Source organism: Vigna angularis, chromosome 11 (assembly GCF_016808095.1).
Source record: "Vigna angularis cultivar LongXiaoDou No.4 chromosome 11, ASM1680809v1, whole genome shotgun sequence".
Classification (NCBI taxonomy): domain Eukaryota; kingdom Viridiplantae; phylum Streptophyta; class Magnoliopsida; order Fabales; family Fabaceae; genus Vigna; species Vigna angularis.
The window spans coordinates 26,437,787-26,456,288 of record NC_068980.1 but is presented as its reverse complement, the minus strand read 5'-3'; the positions used below and the strand labels follow the sequence as shown (position 1 = coordinate 26,456,288).

Here is an 18,502-nt window from a genome sequence, read left to right as displayed (position 1 = left end):
CGTATTTTTTAAAATTTATATTTTTAATTTATACATAACTCAATTTTAAGTGATAAAAATACTTATTTACTTTTACTTTTTAGTTATATTTTCTCTTTTGCAAAAAGTTTCTATAAACAATCCAAAAGTTAATTTTAGAATCCGGAAAAAAATCATTTCAAAATTTATTCACGCACTGAAAATCATGACATGACAAGACAATAAAGATAAAATAAATAAGTAATATTCAGAAAAGAAAAAAATAATAATTCTTTATTGTATTTGGGTTCTTTAATTGGTCTGTAATGTGAGAGTGCAGAAACTGAAGAAACCAACAACATGCGCTCTTTCGCTCTCTCGTTCGCTCCGCTTCCAATCACTTCCATATTTTCGAAATCCCAAATTTGCCCTTCTTCATCCTGTCGTGTTCTCTGTCACGTCGGTTCCAATTCCAATGCCCAACGCCACCTCGCCGCCGACCTCAACTTCGTCCTGCACGACGCTCTCCACGCTTCTGGAATCGACACCACACACGCCAGAGTAATCACGATATCAACGATCAAACTAACTCTTATTATTTTTATTATTACTATATTATTTTTTTTTCTTACAATATTCTAATCACAATTGTTGGAGTTCATTTGTTTTCGTCGATATTTGATGGAAATCTATGTTTCGCAGACTGTCCGACTAAAAATCCTGAACTGTTGTTTTCTAATTGAATTCGAGTTTCTTATGAATGGCTTATGTTAATGTTTAATGTGAATGTTTTTTTGCAAACAGCAAATTAGCGAGCTGAAATGTTAACATCCTTTTTCCAATTCAATTTTGGTTGAATTTTACTTTACTTTTGGTTTTTTAAATTCTGTGTTAGTTGCGGTGTGAACTTGCTGATTTTATTTGATTTGATTTGTTGGTTTTTTTATATTTTATACGTTTTAATCTGCTAAATAACTAAACATTTAATTTATTTTTATTTATTTTTTCTATATTTTCTTATATAAGCAATTAAATCATATTTTAATTTATTTTAATTTTATATTATATATTTATACTCTATTAAATAACTTAATATTTAATTTTATTTATTTTTATTTTATCTTTTTTCAGCATTCATTTTTCTGTTTGTTTCCTCAACCAATTCAAACGTAGGCATTAGGGTTGGAACGGTTTGGGCTGCAGAGTTTGCTGTGGATTTGTATTGTTACATTTTGTTTTGTAGTTTTGTCTTGTCTCTTTTCTTTTTCATTTTGGTTAAAAAGAAGCTATATTCAATTTGTTTCTTGTTTGGTATGTTAAAAATATGAAGCATGTTTGACCTTGTTTTGATCGAAATGGGGTAATACGTGTAATTTGGAATTTCCTTATGCCATTTTTACGCGACTTTTTTTTTCCAATACGTGCAATTTGAAATTTTTGGTTTAGACCCAAAAATGGTTTATGCTGATGAATTTGAAATTATTTTTTAAGCTTTTTTGGGTTTTGAAGTTCTAGATTCAATCTCATTTGTTTCATTGTTGGTAAATGAGAAGGAAGCTAGAGAGCAATTCTGCTTACAAATTGGGAGATTTACTGATATTGAGAAGCAAACCAGCATTTGTATCAACAGGTGTGTTGATTTGGGGAGAACTGCTCTCTACATAGCTGCAGAGGATGATTCTTTGGTATCACATTCATCAGTTCCACTTCCCGTGGATGATTTCATCACCAGATTAGATGATCTTTCCATGGACTATTGTCCTCACTACAGCCCCAAATATGAATCATCGCCTGAGAAGTTCTTAGAGAGCATCGAGAGGTTTCTATATGTTCACAAGGTTTGTTTTTTGATTTCATGCTCCAAGCTAATGTGCTTGACAAAAATAAGTGAACGTGTTATAGCTAACAGAGTAAATTACATTTGACTAGCCTTTCTTGTTCTTGTTCTTGTTCTTTTTATTTTGGTCAATACCCCTCCTTTTTAGAGACCTAGACCCCTTAATTGTTTGAAAAAAATATTACCATGTCCTGAAGATGATTATTGTAAACACTAAAAAAATCAAAAGGTATTATGTGCTATCTGAAAAAATTTCAATAGGTGTCGTTATTTACCCTAGCTAATAACCACTCAAGGGTTCTGAAGCATTATTCTAAGACAACAGCTGCAAAGTATCCTGCATAAGAAACTGAACCCAGCTTATTAAAAGAACCTTCAATTGTTTTTTTTGAAGCTTGAATGCAAACAAGCATTTAGATTCATTTTAGATTTAAAAATGGAACAAATGGTCAAGCTTGTGTAATTAGCTGTAAGTCTAATCTTGAATGGGAGAATTCAGAAGTTGCAATGTCAAGAAATGTTCAGAGAAATACTAATTTTGTTTTGCTGTATTTAAAGATTCTCTTTCCTTTATTATTATTTCAGAAATTTTGCATTTAATATTTTTTTAGAAGTTTGCAAAATTTTCATTGCTTCCTCCTAGGTTGTCTGCCAAACTTCTCTGACAACTATGTTTCCTAACTGGTCCAATTTTATCGTACCATAGTTGCATTTCTTGTAATTCAACGGCAGAATTACTTATTAATATCTCAAACACCATCCTTGGATAGGAAACACTGGTTATTGGTTTTAATCAATATATCATCCAAAATTAAAGTAACATAATCACCTTTTTGAGAGACACTTTTATCTCCTCCAAACTGCAATAATAAGCAAAGTCACCTTCCCTGTTGCCGCCTTGCAATTCACAATTACCTTCCCTAAAAAATGGTATTGTGTTGTCCAACAGCTTTCCAAATCCTCCTAATTATAGCCTCTTTCTTACATTTATCCTATTCTGCGGTGCTGATACTAAAATCACTCCATCTACATTCATGCCTGCTATCCTGGCTATTAACAACCTACTCCTTTTCTATTTTTAGTCGGAGATCTAATATTGACTAAAGATACAATTAAATTATATTATATAAGTGAGTGCAAACTTCCCTATACTAGTTAATTTTAATTCATTTTCTTATTATGATATCAAAGTCTATTTTAATGAAGTTTGTTAGGCTTACCGTGTTACTAGTTATTGAGTTTGCTGCATAGTCTAATGCTCAAGACGGCTAGTCCTTGGCGTGAGCACAAATGTTACAAATCTCATATCAACTAGTGATGTGACCAAATTATATTATATTAGTAGTAGTTAACCTCATTTTATCAAACTGATTTTGTAAGGTTGGATTAGACTTAAATTCTACTTTCTTTTAGATTTTTCACTACGTGAAGATTGCATCCGAGTTTTTCCCAACATAAACTTGTGGTAACCCTCTAACAAATATCTTCCGAGAAGTACACTTTGTATATGTGTTTTTTTTTCCTCTTTTATGAACTCCGTATTGACAGCCTGTAATATATTCAGTACTTTTTTCTCACTTCTCTTAAATTATATGCTTTTAAACTAATTTCATCCTTTTACCTTGATGTTCTTTACTTTTCTGATCACCTTCTTGTTGTAGGGTTTCAGGAGAGCCAATACAAATATATTGGAGCCAAGAGCTCTTTATCTCCACTCGGTAATATATATTTACTTTTACAGGTTGTTTCTGAAAAGAAATCTGTGAGGGGTATACATTTGATAGATTTACTTTGATGTACTGAACAGGTTTTGACCCATCGTTCTGGATCTTCTGCAATGCTATCGCTTATATACTCAGAAATTCTGAAAATGCTTCGTCTGTGGAGCCTTTTGTATTTTGATGCTGAAATTTTCTTCCCTCACGATGCTCTTAGCCTTCCCAAAGGCTATCATAAGCAGAAAAGCAAGGAGTCAGATCAAGCTCACATAATGACTTCAGGAAACCTATTAGTTGAGGTAATGTCTGATTGTGTGCTCTCAATTCCCTTTTACTTTGCTCTGTTCACCTGTGCCATAAACTAGTAGGGAGAGCCTTGGCATAAATATATTGCTGCCATGTGTGACCTAGTGATCATAGATCACAAGTTCTACCGGTTGGAGACAACCTCCAACTAGGGTATGGCTGCATGAGCATCTTTTTTAAGCATGTTCACAGAAAAATAAGTTTTATGCTCCTGAGGTTTTTTGTGGACTTTATGGAGTGTCTTTTCCACTTGCTGGCTGTTCCAGTAATGTCTGTAATAAACTTCAGGAGCAATGGTGCTATGCATGAATATATGCTAGACATTGTGGACATAGGAGCATGCACTTTTATTTTTATTTCCTTTCACTCTAGGTTTCTTTATACTTGTTTGACTTTCTGATAAAATGTATCATTTTATCTATGCCAATCTCAACTACTCTGTTGTTTTAGCTGCTTTAGCCTTTAGTCTCGTTTTTGACTTATGTTGACCTATATGTGCAGATCTTAAATGATCTGAAGCATGCATTCTGGCCTTTTCAACATGATCACACCAAAACTTTATTCTTAAGGGCAGCAACTGCTGCTAACTGTGTTGACAGATCTGATTTTGTTGGAGAAAGGTACTTTATTCGATGACATGCACATATTTTATTTCTGTAATGTAATTAGTTTATATAAGAATTAGTTTTAAAGTTGGTCAAACTGCAGTGGCTCAGAAATTGCATCAGCTAAGGCTGCTCAACATAGACTAGACCGAGGTGTTTGGACCAGTGTGCGTTTTGGGGACATGAGGCGTTCTTTGTCTGGTATGCATTTGATTCATTTTCTCTGTTCTCTGTCTCAAACTGTAAAGGCATTATAAAGGTTTTGGTCATGCATGCCATCCGTCCCTCTAGATTAGTTGCTAAGTTTTGGTTAAAATCATTGTACAAGTGTTGTTTAGAAAGAGAAAAGTCAGGTGTAGAGATGCTAAATAGTGGTAGTGATATGAAATAATGAATTTGTTCTATTTGTACTAATAATTGTGAGCCTATTTGGGTCAGTATCTTCATAAGCATTTATAGAAAAGAGAAATAAGAACAGATGAAAATCTTCAAAAAATAAAATTAGTTTATGTATAAAACTTTTTCATGTTAGCTTCTCCAAAGTCAGATTTTTAACTTGCATATAAGCTAGTTTTATTTATCAGCTTATGTTATGTCTTTCTTCTTATAGAAGTATTTATGGAGGCATTTAGTTGAACAGGCCTATGTCAAGAACTAGCGTAATTTTACTAGCATAATACACTTAAGCACAGTTGGTTGGGTTCCTTACGCATATTATTAGAGTTCGATTCTTGCACATTTAAATGGAGAAAACTTTGTCGGGATAGATAAGACTCAATCTGATGATTCTTACGTTTCGAAAAGAATTAGTTTCTAACTATCTGTCGGAGAATAATACTCTCGGTGCAAACCCAAAAAACTACTAGTTTAAGCATAGACCCACTAACATGATAAAACAACTAGTCCCTTAAACAAGGAAATAAAAAGAAATATAATGAAATCTTAGACAACTCCTAAAGAGATCATTTGCTATAATTTTATAACATAGAATTAATATTTTGAGATGTTTTCTGGATATTCTAAAAAGTTTGTTGGACATTATTTATTGGATTTGTCTTTTGTGAATTCTGCTGATATTGAGCAGCAATTAACACACTTTCTTATGTTTTGATATGATCCCAACTATTTTCCCTATCTTTTCAGCGTGTGAGCGTCTTATTCTGTTGAAAAATGATGCAAACGAGTTAAGAGATTACAGCATTCTTCTCTATCACTGTGGATTATATGAGCAGTCTCTGGAATACCTAAAGAAATACCGGGAACTAAAGGTATCATTACTATACTATAAAATGCATGTGACTGTTTTTCAAAGTTAATTGATTGAGGTGTTTTACCATTCAACTTCTGCAGAATTCATCAACACAAGAGACATTATCATCAAAGTCTCTTTGCAGCCTGGAAGACGATGCCGTGAATAACCTGATGCTGCGCTTGAATCTGATCCTTATGGAGCAAGGATGGACTCGGCCATCTTATGCCAGGAATTTTCTTGGTAATAACTCTGAACCATGGTAGTTCCTCTTCCATGTTGATGGAGACAACATGGAAGAAGATTTGCATCAAACCAAAGGTGCGAGGCAGCAAGTTTTGTTGTATTTTCTGGACACCAACAGTGAAATCTGGGTATGCATGCTGTATTTTTCCAGTAGTTTGAATGCTTTGCAACCATACAAATAAAAGGGTGTTCGCATCTGCTGAAGTGGACGAGATTGTGCAAGGAAGGCAATATAACATCTACACATAGGATGATTGAAAGTAACAACCATATATTTATGTAGGTAATGAAAATTCTGTACTATTACCGTGTTTTAGTTATTATATAATTATGTATGTATACCTTATGCACATTTCCTCTGTACAATTCATGTATATACTACTGAACAGATTTCTCCTCTGACAAAGTAATGAGATATGATATACCAGAAGATTTACTGAGGCAGCCTTTTGTCATATATTTGAGTAGTGATGACCCAAAATATTACAAGAAACAACAATATAGGATGTCGAAAACTTATAAATTGTATATGTAAAACATCAATGTTCTCAATGGAGATAAAAAAATATAAGGATAGTAACCTAAATCGTGAGGGTTATGAATATACGAAAACCTGTAATCATAAACGTGGGCATGCATTGAAAATAATTCATATAATAAAAACAACTCATTATAAATAGATTAATAATTCATAAAAATATTTATAATGACTGATAAGTTGATAATTGAATAATACAAACGATTCAAAATGATCATGCATAATGAAATTAGGATAGTCTTTAGAATTTAAGGATTTAAGACGAGTACCCTTTTGTTCGATCAAATAATTTCTTTTCTCGATAAGAATTTGTGTTCTAATAAAATCATATTTGGAATTCATTTAAGGATTTAGGACCTTGATCAAAATATGAGCACTTCATGAAAAGATGGTGATAATAATAATAATAATAATAATAATAATAATAATAATAATAATGATGATAATAATAATAATAATAATAGTAATAATAACAACAAAAATAGAAAAATAATGACAAACATCTAGAAATACTTAAGAAAAAATCCAAAAGAAAATTAAAAAAAAAAAGAATAACTAAGGCATCTACAGTTTTATATGTTGAAGTAAAACTTCCAAAATCTCGTGTTTTAATACTAACTTGAAAGTAATTAAAGACCAAAAAAAAAATAGTTGAATTAAGTAAACCAATAAAATAAGATATATAGTGTTAAAATAATCCTTACAATATCTCATGTCGTACAATAGCCCACCATGTCTGTATTTCCCGGTAACTAAACAATATCTTTTTATATATCAAAATTCATGATTTTGAATAATTTTCTCTTTGTCTGGAGCAACAATATAGTTGAATATACAATTAAGAAATGATGAAGAATCAAACAAATAATTTTCAATCATCATTCAAATATTTGATAAGATTTTCAGACAAATTTAAAACAATAGAAAACTTATTTATATAACCACCACCTACAGCTCGAAGGCTTTTGCCATATACCGTCCCTGACTTACTAAGCACAACCCACTTTCCTTTATACTACATTTCAATTACCAAATATTACCCTTTTAAACCTTACTTTTACACCATATTTGTATTCTTTAAACCTAATTTTTAACTTTTTCTTTTATTATTATCTTAATTCATTATTCTTTAGTCCTGCTCACATAAAATTGTGTTTCCATAAACTTTATATGTGTTGTGCATTTTCCCGAGGTCATTGCATTTGAAGGTATGTCAATAGTTGACTGTATAATTTTAGTATAATAAAATCATACGTGACTTCAAAAATTATAATATTTTTATAATTTTGAAGATAAAATTATACCAATTTAATTGATTTTGCTATTATACTAATGGATAACATCATTACTATCAATTTGACCAAAGAAACTAAATTAATTCATTTAAAAAAAATAAAATGAAAAATATTTTAAAATTATAAAACAAAAAATTATCATAGGAAAATAAAATTGAAATTACTTTGTAGAAGTGGTGTATGTTGTTCGTGAAGGTTAATTCGGAAGTGAGATTGCACAGGAATAGAAAGAAAAATAAAGATTCTTTGACACACCTAAAAATTTTATATTCATTTGATATTATTCTTACTTATTTTTTATTCTCTTCTTTCTTGAAACAATACAAAAGTTTACACTTTTTTATTATTTTATCCATATAACTTATGTCAAATGAATGTAAACATGCATTATTGTATTATTATTCTAGAAAAAAATGACTTAATAAAAATAGTGTAGGAGAGAGGGATGTGCTTCATAAATAGGGGGTGTAACTAGAGTTTCCACTAATAATGTTATGTGTTAATCTCTTAGCACACTTACTTCCTATTATTAACTTATAACCATGTATAATAACATTTACCTATTTTTATACAAATTATATATTTTTATTTTATCCTTAATTGTATTTAAAAATTAAAAAATACAAATCACGAAACTAATTATATACGCTTAATATAACTACATTAGTATATTCCAAACTCATCTCCATTTTATTTTTTTGTAGGAAAATCTTCATTGAATACATATATATTTATTCGATTTTTTTTAATTGAGTATGAAGATAAATATTTTAATTAATTTTGTAATTTTTTTTCTTTGTACATCTTTTCTTATCTTTTTAATTATTTGATTTGTTTGATATCCACAAAATTTAAAATACAATTTTCCTTATCATAACCTTATTATATTTATTTTTTGTGTTACGTTCAAATTTTTATAAATTAAATAGTTTTCAATGTTTAACACGAGAATGTTTGATTATCTTAATTTAAAGTATCTAACAATAAATCCTTTATTTACTATATAATATAAATATATTTATTTTCTTAATTATCTTTAATCTTCTTTCATTTGGTTTTGCTCTAATAATTTTTATTATCTTTCAAGTTTAACTAAGTTGATATTTGAAAAGTTTTTTTTATATTTTTTATCTTATCAAAATCTTAATTATAAATTTTCTTTCTTTATGTAATTTCATGTATTGGTAATTATTTTTAGAGATGCATTTAATATTTTTTTATTCTTTTTAATAATTTTATTTGGTTTTTTTTATCATATATAATATTGTTTTAATAATATTTTATATAATTAATTTTATTTTGTAACTTATTCTCAAATATAATTTTATTATCGCAGTTATATAAAGATTTTTAATTTACTATAATATAATAATATAATGTTATTATCATAAAATTCAAAGGATGAAATATTTATTTCTAAATTCAAAAATTGATTAGTTTATTTTTTTTATATTATATTTCATTTAAGCAGTGTATTATAACTTTTATTAACGTATGAAAAAAGATTTCATTAGAAAGAAAAAAAAAGTAAACATTTGAAATACATTTGAATTTGAATATTTTTTTCTTTTTAAAATTTTTAAACAATATTTTTAATTTTATTAATTTTGTTTCATTAATGTTTTCAAAATTTATGGATATCTTGGTTGTTGTGAAATTTTATTGATGTATTATTGTGTATATATATAAATATATTTTTCATTTTTAACCAATTGATTATTTGATACTTTGATTTCAAATTTATAAAATCATCATTTCTTTATAAATATTTGACATTAAATAAATCTTTTTGATATTAAAAATTTGATAATATCATAATTTTGTGTGTAATTTTTTTAAAAATTAATTAATTAATATTAAAATAGTAAGAAAGTAGGTATGAATACATGTTTACCCATTATTTAATAAGAATGAAGATGAAACAAAAATTTTATACTAGAATAGTATAAATTTTTATTTCGAGATTAAAGATAAAATGCAAAAAAACTCGTCCCCCCACAATTCCTAATATTAAGTTGCAAATCACCTAATATTATTTTTATACAATAATTACTTTTCTATTTTCTGAAAAAGTATAATAAGTTTTTTTGTACTATATTTTTAATGAAAAAAACTTCAGAATAAATGTTAACATTGTTCCTTTAATAACAAATATGTTATTATGTTACTTTATATGCGTAAATTTTGCTGTGAGATTGGATGTATTTTTACATTAAAAAGTATTGAATAAGAGTGAATGAAATGTTTAAAAGATCCAAATTCTAAATTCATGATTCTCCCTACTACGGTTTTCAATGTCCCAGTTCGTAGTATATAAATATAAAGATATAATATGAACATATAGTGGAATTTATGAAAGAACACCAATAGACATTACACTTTCCATCCTATATATTAATTTCCTTTCTCTCGATGTATATCAAGTATTAAATTACAAGTTTTTTTTTTGTGTGTGCTGAAGAATTAATAACTTTTCGGTAGAATAATAATACTTTGATTTCATTTTATAAATATCTATTATACACTTTTTTTTTCTCACATCAACCATAAATGTTAGTTATATTTTCTTTAAACATATTAGTGCGGTTAAAATGGGTTGAAACTCGTAAGCAAACTTAGCATACCACAAGTTCGGACTGAGTTAGATTGAAAAAAAATTAAAATTTTGATACGAGTTAATTTTAAGCTTGACCCACTAAGAACTTGACTCATCCGATTGTACTTATAGTGAGCAGGTTGGCTCGTCAATCCACTTAATTTTGTTTTTTGTGTTTGTTTTTATATTATATTTGGAGTTTAAGATGATTTTTTATTGTATTTGGATTGTATTATTATTTTTTTATTTTATTGTATTTAAAATTTAACATTATTTTGGATAGAAATTTAATTAGATTTGAATTAGAAAAAAAAAGGTTATTTTCTTTTAATTAAAAAAAATTGTTATTTAGTGATTAAGTAAAACAATCCATTTAACCTACCAAACCCGTGGTGAGTCGGATCGAATTCAAACTTTTTTGACTTGTTAACAAGTGAACTGAATTAGATTGACTTATTAAGTGAGATAACCAGTTTTGAGAACACTAAAACTTATATTAAACCATGATAAAACTTTTTATTATGCATGAAAAATTTTCCATTTGTTTATAAAATAATATAAATGAAAAGAATTAGAGTTTTGTGAAAAAAAGAAAGAAGAAAGAAAGTGATGTGATGTGTGGAGAGGGAGTGAGAGAAAAACTAAATGGGTGAATAATTAGGTAAAGGAGGATGATTATGGCACATCCATGTCAGTTGGGTTGGCGAAAGAAGAAAAGATGAAAAACTTTTATGCAGTGGAATAGGAAGACTAGGGTTCAATAATAGGGCCATAGTTACCTATTTTTGTTTCCTATAAGCCAACTCTATACAGAAAATTAGGGTTAGGCTCTGATCTTGACCTACACACACTCTCTCTCGTTTAGTCTTAGCATGTAGATTGGTCCCCCACACCTTCTATAACCCTTTTTCATTTCCATTATTATGCTAAGTTTTTCAATATTAGCAACCTTCACTCATCCTTACCTAACTGTGCTCCCCAATTTATTAACACTAACATTTCAACCATCAAATCTTACCCTACTTTTCTTTTTAATACTATTCTTCCATTTTCACATTAATCATGGTTATTCTCTGCTAATCATCTTTCATAATTATCATGCTTTATCACCATTAATCATTGTCTTTTCTTTCATGTATATATGTATATAAACACAACCTCATCATTATATAATTATAAAACAATTTAAACTTTTTATTTTAGGTGAGTTTTTATTTTCTTCATATAACAAGTTTCACTTTTCATAGTAATGTTTGCTTGTTGTGGGTATGGAGCTCAGATGTCAGATATGAGATCATATGATTAATCTTTTCTAGGTTAGGTTTTTATAATAATAACTTTTATTTATGAGTCAAGTTCCCCGTAAGTAAGTTACGATTTCCTAACTTTGTATAATTGTTTTAAGTACTTTCTATTATTTATAATTGGTATGATTTGGAAATACATATTATTAAATTATTGTGGGAGAAAAAATTATTTTAATAGAAATTCAATGAAGGATGGAGAATTTGAGACGCTTGTGTAGATTTAATTACAAACACCAGGGTAAAGTAGTTCTTTTTACGTTAATTATTTGGACTAAATTACATCAATCAAAATAACAAGTGAGTTAAAAAAATGAAAAAAAAGTTAGATGTTTTATATTAATTAACGTAAGAAGTACATTACATGTTCATTCTTACCTTAGACGACATAAAAAATTTCATTTTTTAAAACAAACTTAGTTTTTGATATCAATCCAGAACCTCTAAATGTAATACATAATTTACACAGTTAGACAATTTGAACCACTAATTGTTTATTTTAACCTAAAGTACTAAATATATCAAACTATCTAAATTATTTAACAAAAAAAAGCCTAAATAAGTTGAAGAAGATGAATTTTCCATTGTTATTGTATATGCAACATACTTGAAATAACTTAAACATATGAAGTATATTAACACTCTGATAAAAATAAATATTAATCTTATTTTAATATATAAGTGTATACTACCTCAGTTTATAAATTAGTAATATCATTAGTAATGATCCTCATATAGTACAAGATGTAATAGTTACATTCAAATGAATTTTCTAGTCTATTATCTCAAAGTTTACAACTATAGTTATTAGTGTATGCATTAAAAAGATCACTAAACTTAGGAAAAATGTATTGCAATGATCTTGTTATACTCCTTTCCACTTAATATGTTGGTACCAAATAATCTAATGAAGGAAATGCACATGTAACTACATCTTTAACCTATTATCGCTGACATCGTAGAGATATTATCAATGTTTGCCAATGTCTTATGATGAACATCTTTGTTCACATCAAAGTGTTCATCATTAGCCGAGAAGTTGAAAATGAGTGTGGCTTGGCGAAGAGCTTTCTTGAAGCCTTCTTCAAGTTCAAATACCACCAGCTTTTGACATTCGATCAACTCCTTGATTCATGTGATGCTTGATAAAGTTATCGGATAAGATTATTGGATGTCATGTGATGCTTGATAAGATACAATCTTTATGGAAGCTATAAAGTAATAAAATTTGAGTCCTTGTATCATAGATGATATTAAATTATTGTCTCAAAACATATGGTCTGTATTAGGTTGTATGGTGGTGTTAGTGATGTTCATTATTCTAAAGTTGTAGTATGTGAGTTTCCCTAAAACATATTAAAAGTGTAGTAGCATGTGTTAGTAACTATAAATGACGAAGAAATTAACTTTCTATATAGTTTATGTCATAATTGGTATTTTTATTGTTTTTTACGTCTTTCTTTACATCGTCGTTATGTATAGTCTCCAACCATCGTCGGCGATTGAAGGATATGCTGCTGTTGGATTCCTTATGCTAGGTCGAAGACTTCAAACTAACCTAACCTTTGGTGGGTTTTAAAGTTGGTTTATCAACCTATTAAAAGAAATAAAACTGTAACTAAAATTGGATTGTTATATCTTTTTCAAATTATAAATGAAATATAATTGAAAAATACTAAAATAAAATTAGTAAATCAAGAAAACTTCATTGATAATTAAGAGGTTATTATAAAATTTGACTTTGGAAATTTTTAATTGCTCTTGTTTTTTTTTTTAAAAAAAAGAAGGTAGATATTTGAAAGTGAAAATAGTGATACTTTGATACTTTGATGAAATCAACTTCCATACGTGAAATTTGATTGTCGAGTTGTTGTTGGAAACTGACGAGAGATTTACTCCAAAATATTTTTCGACACTTATATTAGTAAGAGTACATGAAACTATGAATATAAAAGTGAGTACGAGAATTGATTGAGTATTTTTATTGTGATATTATCTATTTATGTCCATGTATAAAAACTTACATACTCTCTATTACTTTATAAAATAATAAATTATCATATTAATATATAGTTGTTTGATAATAGAAGTATCTTTGAAAATAAAATATAATTAACTTCAAGTATTTTGATATTTATTTCGATTATATCAAAATCTAAGTATTTTGAGACGAGTAAGTATAGTTTCAAATAAAGTTATGTTAGACATCTCAGTTATGTTGGAACTCTAAAAATTTTAAAATATTTGTAGAAATTTTTTTGAAACAGATATTCACGTGAATAGTGGAGAGTTGCGAATGAAATTTTTAATAGACATTATTCGTATCTAACTCGATGGAACTTGACGAGAATTCAAATTTGATTTAATTAGATATAATTGATTATAAACTTAACATAATTGTTTATTATATCTACAAAGATAAAAATAAAATAAAACTTTAAATAAAAAATGGTTAAGATTATTTTAAAGATCAATTCATGCTTTACATTTTAATCGTAATAAGAATCTATGAAAAGCACGTGTACATATCGTCAAATCAACATATCATGTTTTTAAAAAAAAATTGAGAATTTTCAATTCTTCATAATGTATAATTCACAGTTTTTTACTTTATGTAATTTATGTCTATTCTTTTCATATTCTCTCCTTTGCTTAGTCAAAATTTGAAAGTCAAAGACTTCAAATTGTTTTCTTAACTGTGCACGATTTCTTTTAAATTAAATTCAATTATGACTATTTTTATGTCGTTATTGTTAAGATTATTATTTTTTTCAATGTAAGCTAATGCTATTTTTTAGCTGTGTTGACTAGAGTTTTCTTAGTTAAAATTAGTAATGGTCTTTTTCTTTGTTATTCCAATATATATATTTTTTAATTAACGTTAACAAAGATTCTTGTTATTGTTTTGATTTCAAATTTGTAAAGATACATAGAGTCAATTATTATATATTTGAGATATTATTTATTTTGTAGAGTTTTGTATTTTATGGTTTTATTTTTAAAAATATTTTAAAAACTAAAATAACAAACAAATATTTAAATTGTTTTAAGTTTTAATTTCTAAATTATGTAAATGTGATGAGAATATGATTAATATACATATTATAATATACTTTAAATAAAATTAAATATTTTATTGTTTTTTCTTATAAAACCTTTTTTTCACATGTTCTAACATGCCACTGTTGTAAATTATGGTTATTTCTTAGTTGATATTTATCATGTATTTTTTTGTAAATGTTGGTGAAACTATTTTTCAATAAATATAAGATATTGTTCACTTTTTAAATATGCGAAGACATAATTAAATTTAATTATCATATATTTAAAGTATTATTCATTTTTTTAAGTTTTATTTTTAAAAGATGTCTGAATAATGAAATAAGAAATATATATTTAAAATATATTAGGTTTTAACTCCTATGTAAGACTATTGAGTATCATAATATAAATATTGTAATAAAATTTTATTGTTTTTAAAAATTCATTTTAGAAAACCTTTTTTCACATGTTCTAACATGCCACTGTTTATTCACACATATGCATTAAATAGCTTTAGCTCTAACTAGCTAATTGAATTAAGCTTTATTCTTTTTAGTTTAAAATGAGTAAAAAGACATTTATTAATTTGTTTTCTAATAATTGTTTTAATCTTTCATGTGAGTGAGTACTCTCTTCAGACTTGACATGAGATTACTCCTTGTCCCTGGCCCATTTCTGGGACAAGCTAGAATCGTCTTTTAATAATTGTTTTTTATTTTTTCTTTTAAAATTAATTTTTAAAAGTGAATGAAAAGATCCATGTGACATAATTAAAATTAGGTGTATTAGTACACTTGTAAGAAATGTTGTTGAGTTAGGTATGTGTTTAGGTAGAAAGAATGTTTACATTATCAAAATTTAATAATCATCTAAAAACATAATATTTCCAACAAGAAAATGTTCATTTTCTAGGTGATTGCTTGCATGTGTTTGTTTATGAGACAAACCATGTTGTTTAACAACATCTATAATTAAAGTATATTGTGTAACATTATTTTTCATAGTGTGCAAGTATAGTGTCCACTTCTTTTAATGATAAAAGTAATTAAAAAATTAATTATTTTGATAATTATTAAATGAAATACGATTGATATACTTTGTTTTGGAATTGTCTAAAAGGTATTGCATAAAATAATTTTTATTAATTTAAAATGTTATAATAATATAATAAAAATATTGGTTTTACATCTAGATAATTGTTATTTATTTTGGATTACTTTTACAAGGTTACAGATGATAAAATATGCACATAAAAAAAATACTTGTTATAAATAAATATTATTAGTTTAAAAAAATAGTCAAAAATATTTGAGTTTAATAGTTATAATGGTATGTTTTGATGGTGTTTGTGTTGTTTATAAGGATAAATATAACTTTTTATATGTGTCTGAAAATGTTTTAAAGGTTCTTAAACAGTTTGGTCTATCTATCACGTAAAGGACTAATTATTTTTACGTGATTGATTCATTGAAATTACTAATAGTATGATTTTACTATGAATTATCTTTATGATTAAGATGAAATTGATCTATTAAATTTAGTTTGTTGGATACTTGTCATGTTAAATTGTTTTTGTTGAGCTTGTATTGATGAAGAAACTTAGTATCTGATCAATTGAACTAATTAACATGTGTTTTAATATTAAAAGTTGTTATTGACCAAAGTGCTGAAAAAAGAATTCAATTTGACTATTTTAATAGGTTTCATTTTTCTCAAATCACATAATTTCATCGTGTTTTTTTATACAATGTTGAACGGTGGGAGGAGGAGCTGAATGCCAATTCATTTGACAAATCTATGAATATTTTTAACTCAAAACTGCTGAGCACTAGTTTTGAATTCTTGAGCATCATAATATCATCTCATAGTTATATAAAACCATTAATTATATATATATATTAAATAATTTTAATAGCCGTATTTTTATTTGAGTTATCTGTTACTTAAATATAACTAAATAATATTTTTTTAATAGTTATATGTTATTAAATCAGATGTTACAATTAAAATAAATTTTACAAATTCAATTATTTTTTTTAAAATTATACAAATAAAGCAGTCCCATATAAAATTTAAAAAATTAACATAAACAAGTAAATAATTATACATGTGATGATTGAGGACAAAGAAAAAAATGGTTAATTAACTGTCTTTAGTTGCTTATAGAAAAAAGAAAAACTGACTTTAGTTAGACGTTATTGGCTTTAATTTATTAGTTAAACTGTAATTTTCTTAATTCGACACAATTTTCTTGATTTAATTTGAATTTGGTGTTGCTGTCCAAATTTAAGTTAGCGATTAATTATTATAATTAGAATATATATATATATATATATATATATATATATATATATATATATATATATATATATATATATATATATATATGTACGTATCAAGCAAGTGACTTTTTCGCGGTAAAAGACAAAAGGTCTCATTTTATAAAGAATAGAAAGATATTCAAGTCATTTAATAATAAAAATTGGAAATTTTCTAGCAAGAAAAAAGAAATTTAACTATTTATTGAAAGAGAAAAACATGAGAAAGAAATTTCTTTCTCATCATTCATAAAAGTAAGAAAACGTTAATTCAGTTTGGTTTAGATAGAATTTTAGACCACTTAAATTAGAAAAATGATTATGAACATAGAGTCCATAAATATTTAAATATATATTTAGAAAGAGTAAAAATGAGAGGTTTATAGTTTTTTCTTTTAGAAAATAAAATAAAATAAAGAAACAAGTACATAATAAGTGTAAATAAAATATAGGTGTATTCGAATCACTCTAGCTTAAATAAGCTGTGGAAAATTGTTCTACCTGTGAAATTTATACCAGTGTGGCGACATTAGTAATTAGACATTTTACATTTATCTGGAATAAGATTAAATTTGTAGAATATATATAAGTAGAAAATCTTATAATGAAGACTGAGTTAATATTAAAATTCAGTCTTTAGTTAAAAGAAAAGGTATTATTAGGTGATTATGAGAAATAATAATGACGTATTGGTTCGTGATGACGACGTATTATTTTGTGAGTTTGAGATAAAAAGAGATAATTATATTTATTATAAATTTAAAATTTTATTGTGATAACGAATGATATCATTAATTTGAGCATCGAAATAACTTTAATAAATATATGTTTGAACATACGATTTAGAGTTGGAATATCAAGGATTTAGGAAAACTTTGAAAGAGAGATCTAAAATGACGTTTAGCGACCTGAAGAAAAACTGTAAGAGTGTTTTAGTCGTGATTTCCAACTCTACCCGAAATAATATGTATTTTTAGGTGAATTAGGAGAAAAATTAAAGAAGAAAGCACGAAATTGGTTGAGTTTTCCGTTTTTGTTTTGTGTTATTTGAAAATAGAAAAGGCCAATTGTTGTGCAATTTTCCTTATTTCTCTAGGTTCCGTTTGCAACAAAACACAGAAGGCCCCAATGAGTGTTCTCTAAAAATGAATTGAAAACAAAAAGGTGCAAGAGAAAATCTAATCCTTAACCTACACATGCGGGCACAAAAATTGCTCCCTAGCATAAAACTTCAATGATAATTATTACTCACCCTACCAATCCAAGAATCTCTAAGTGGACTTTCAGTGTCAGAACCTGTAGCAGTAGCCTTCTTCGTACCCCCAAAAAATCACCTTTTCTCAATCCCACTATGCAAAACCACCATCATTTTTTCACCATTTTTTCACAAATTTAACATATATGGTTAAACTCATTAACCAAATCAAAGTGTAAAAAATGAGATAAAATTATTCAAGGAATTATGGTTTTCTCCATCATGGGATTTTATT

At 26.9% G+C, this 18,502-nt stretch overlaps 1 protein-coding gene across 1 annotated transcript; it reads left to right on the top strand.

Annotated features, from left to right (window-relative positions):
* Window positions 1-280: 280 nt before the first annotated feature.
* LOC108332277 (uncharacterized) lies at window positions 281-6,363 on the top strand. Its single transcript, XM_052870838.1, has 8 exons — window positions 281-519; window positions 1,512-1,796; window positions 3,457-3,513; window positions 3,603-3,812; window positions 4,321-4,439; window positions 4,528-4,625; window positions 5,568-5,692; window positions 5,775-6,363. The coding sequence occupies exons 1-8, from the start codon at window positions 319-321 to the stop codon at window positions 5,937-5,939; spliced, it is 1,260 nt and encodes a 419-aa protein (XP_052726798.1). The 5' UTR covers window positions 281-318; the 3' UTR covers window positions 5,940-6,363.
* The last annotated feature ends 12,139 nt before the right edge of the window (window positions 6,364-18,502 follow it).

What these genes read in the sequence shown, in the direction of transcription:
- LOC108332277 (XM_052870838.1), top strand. Translation starts at nt 319, where the DNA reads ATGCGCTCTTTCGCTCTCTCGTTCGCTCCGCTTCCAATCACTTCCATA. An exon ending in TCGACACCACACACGCCAGA is followed by an intron (nt 520 to 1,511) that starts GTAATCACGATA and finishes GTAAATGAGAAG; the next exon opens with GAAGCTAGAGAGCAATTCTG. An exon ending in CAGGAAACCTATTAGTTGAG is followed by an intron (nt 3,813 to 4,320) that starts GTAATGTCTGAT and finishes CTATATGTGCAG; the next exon opens with ATCTTAAATGATCTGAAGCA.